General features: G+C 34.4%; 1 protein-coding gene across 1 annotated transcript; it reads right to left on the bottom strand.

Annotated features, from left to right (window-relative positions):
* Positions 1-1,789: 1,789 nt before the first annotated feature.
* LOC111389244 (strigolactone esterase D14-like) lies at positions 1,790-2,482 on the bottom strand (the record flags this gene model as incomplete). Its single annotated transcript, XM_023014135.1, has 1 exon — positions 1,790-2,482. A coding segment is annotated over one exon (450 nt), but the record flags the coding sequence as incomplete, so codon positions are not given.
* Positions 2,483-2,716: the final 234 nt, after the last annotated feature.

Genomic DNA, 2,716 nt, shown 5'->3' with positions numbered 1-2,716 from the left:
CGTTGCTTTAGGTGCAATTTGTTGGTTAGACTCTTAATCATACACAATTGCTCCAATTTCAATCACAATGCAGCTGTTGTTTTCTCCTTTAAAATGTTCTGATAAATGTTATTCAAAAGATGAAGATGAATTTGTGAAAGAGCCTTTCGATCTTTACGTTGTTTCTCTTCTGTCAACCAAATTGAAAGCATCTTATCAAATCTCAACAGTGCATCATTCAAATCCATTTGTGCTAGTACAACTTGCATCTTCATCCATCACAACAAAAATCTAGTACTGCGATTCAAAAGCAGAATATTATATTTCATGGTTGCTATAAAGAACAAGAACCTTGAACAAATAAAAAACACAAAAACTCTGATACCATTTGTTGGACACAGAACGAGGTTATAAGACACTATATAAATTATTGATCACAACAACAAGAATAACACAAAACAAGAATTTAATTTAACGGAGGAATTGAAGATTTTATTCAACTATAATGGAGAAAGAATTACAACAATTGTATTTCTCACAATTATTCTAACTTATGTCATAAATCAACTTGTAAAGAAGAGCTAACTATATATAGGAGACTTTTCAAAACTCTAACAATATTATTGAATAATAAAACAGTATAAAAGGGGTGTGGAATAAATGAAACATTTTTTTTTTTTTTTTAAATTCAACTGAATTTGGATCACAAGTCCAACTCCATCGAGGGTGGATAAAGAGAACTTACGGAAAATAAATTTGAGGGGAGATTTCAACAACTTTTGAAAAGGAAAGGGATATTTGGTAACGATTTTACGTAATTTATCAATCTTAACAGGGTCGAAGGTCAGATTGGAGTTTAAAATATTGACACCGTGATTCTACTTCTAAAAACTTTAAGACTTCTAGTGACAAAGTATACATCCAAAGTTCTCCTCTAAAGCGTCTAATGCCCCCTTTGGCAAATTACCAAAGTTTGGTAACCAAACCAGGTCATTGGAACCATCGGGGGTGGTGTGTGGTTGGTCTTGGGTCCTTCTAGCAATGGCTAATCTAGGGTATAGTTAGGGGTTGCACCAAATTACATCTTGAAGAAGTACAATAATTTATATATTTTAAAATGTAGATTCCTTTCCATTTAATAAAGACGTTTAAAGCTTTTTCCAAGTTAAGCACGTTGAAGACTTATTCCCATCCATCTCTTCAACTATATAGTGAAACAAAATTATTTTATCATAATCACCTCACAACTGTCAACTACCACCAAGTAATGCTTTTATTAGACATGGGAAACATCGAATATGTCCCTCAAAATTGGCTACAATTTATCACCAATTAAACCCATTAAATACTCGTTAATTCCAATAGGAAGGCCATGTATAAAGAGTAAAGGGGTTTATACTTTTATACCATTGTTATAGAATAGAATAATGCTAGATGATGCCCCTCACGGGTTGGTCGAATTGGTGGAGTAGATGAGCGCGGAGGTCTTTGGTTACAATTTCGATTCCCCCTACCAACATTTTATCGGTTAAACCTATCGCACAGGACTTGCCTAGTGCTGTTTACCTGATTGGAGTGGTTTGTAAGCCATTGCGTCAACTTGAAGGTTTACTCAGTGCGCACATAAAGGGTAGCTGATGCGAGTTCTCCCGTCATAAAATAATAATAATAATAATAATAATAATAATAATAATAATAATGATGATGATGATGATCTTTGTTCAATGATGTTATAAAGAGAAATTAGGGGAGAGGAGAATGATATTTTGAATAGTAATTTTTAACTTAGCAATGCAGAATTCGACATGAGTCATCTCAAATATACAGTCTACAACCATTATTGGATTCTAGAAGGCGACAACATGCATCCAAAACAAACAAGGAAAAGTAACAAAACTAGAGATGTTCTGTAGCAAACCTAAGGAACAATCACATCCAGTCCAATCCACAACATCAACGCTATGTCCAAATAGCTTAATTTTACAAATAAAGAGAAAAGAAAACTTGCATAACTTTAAGACAAAGAAAACAGAAACTGGAAGAGTTGAGATTGTTATTTATCAGCCAAGATTGCATCAAGCACTTCCACGAATTCGTGATGTGCAGTTAATTGAGGAAAATGACCCGTGGTGTCGATAATCTTCACCCTGCTTTCACCCTTGATTTTGCTCTGCATGTATTTAGGCACAGAGTTTGGAACGACAATGTCATTTTTTGTTTGGATGATATGACACGGGGTTGTTACTTTCTCGAGCATGTCCCGGTAATCGATCGAGAAAACAGTTTTAGCCAAGGTGAGTGCAACTTCAGGTCTCATTCTTTTCAAAGATTTCTCAAACTTTTCGACAGATTCAGGATCAATTGGATCAATTACAAGAGCAGCAAAGCTTGAAGTCCATTCCTCGTAGTTGGATTCGATACTTGAGAATATCTGCTCAACACCTGATAGTTCAAAGCCTCCTTCATAGTCTTCTAAGTTTATAAACCTGTATATGAGGTCTAGGCATTATGTTACTAACTTATGAATAGTGGAAAATAAAACATCCACTCTTAATAAATGTGATTAATTGTTATAAAAGGACAAAAAAAGTATCAACTAAATGAGAATATAATTTGTCAACGGACATTCCCTCCGATGATTAAGAGAGAGAGAGAGAATATGCTGCAAAATTTTTATCCTGTCCATTGAGAGAAGGAGATGAGACCTGATAAAGTTCGATACTACATGTTAGTATGT

This window comes from Olea europaea, unplaced genomic scaffold, assembly GCF_002742605.1.
Source record: "Olea europaea var. sylvestris unplaced genomic scaffold, O_europaea_v1 scaffold5717, whole genome shotgun sequence".
NCBI classification, from domain to species: domain Eukaryota; kingdom Viridiplantae; phylum Streptophyta; class Magnoliopsida; order Lamiales; family Oleaceae; genus Olea; species Olea europaea.
The sequence above is the reverse complement of the archived record's forward strand: the minus strand, read 5'-3'. Positions and strand labels throughout refer to the sequence as shown.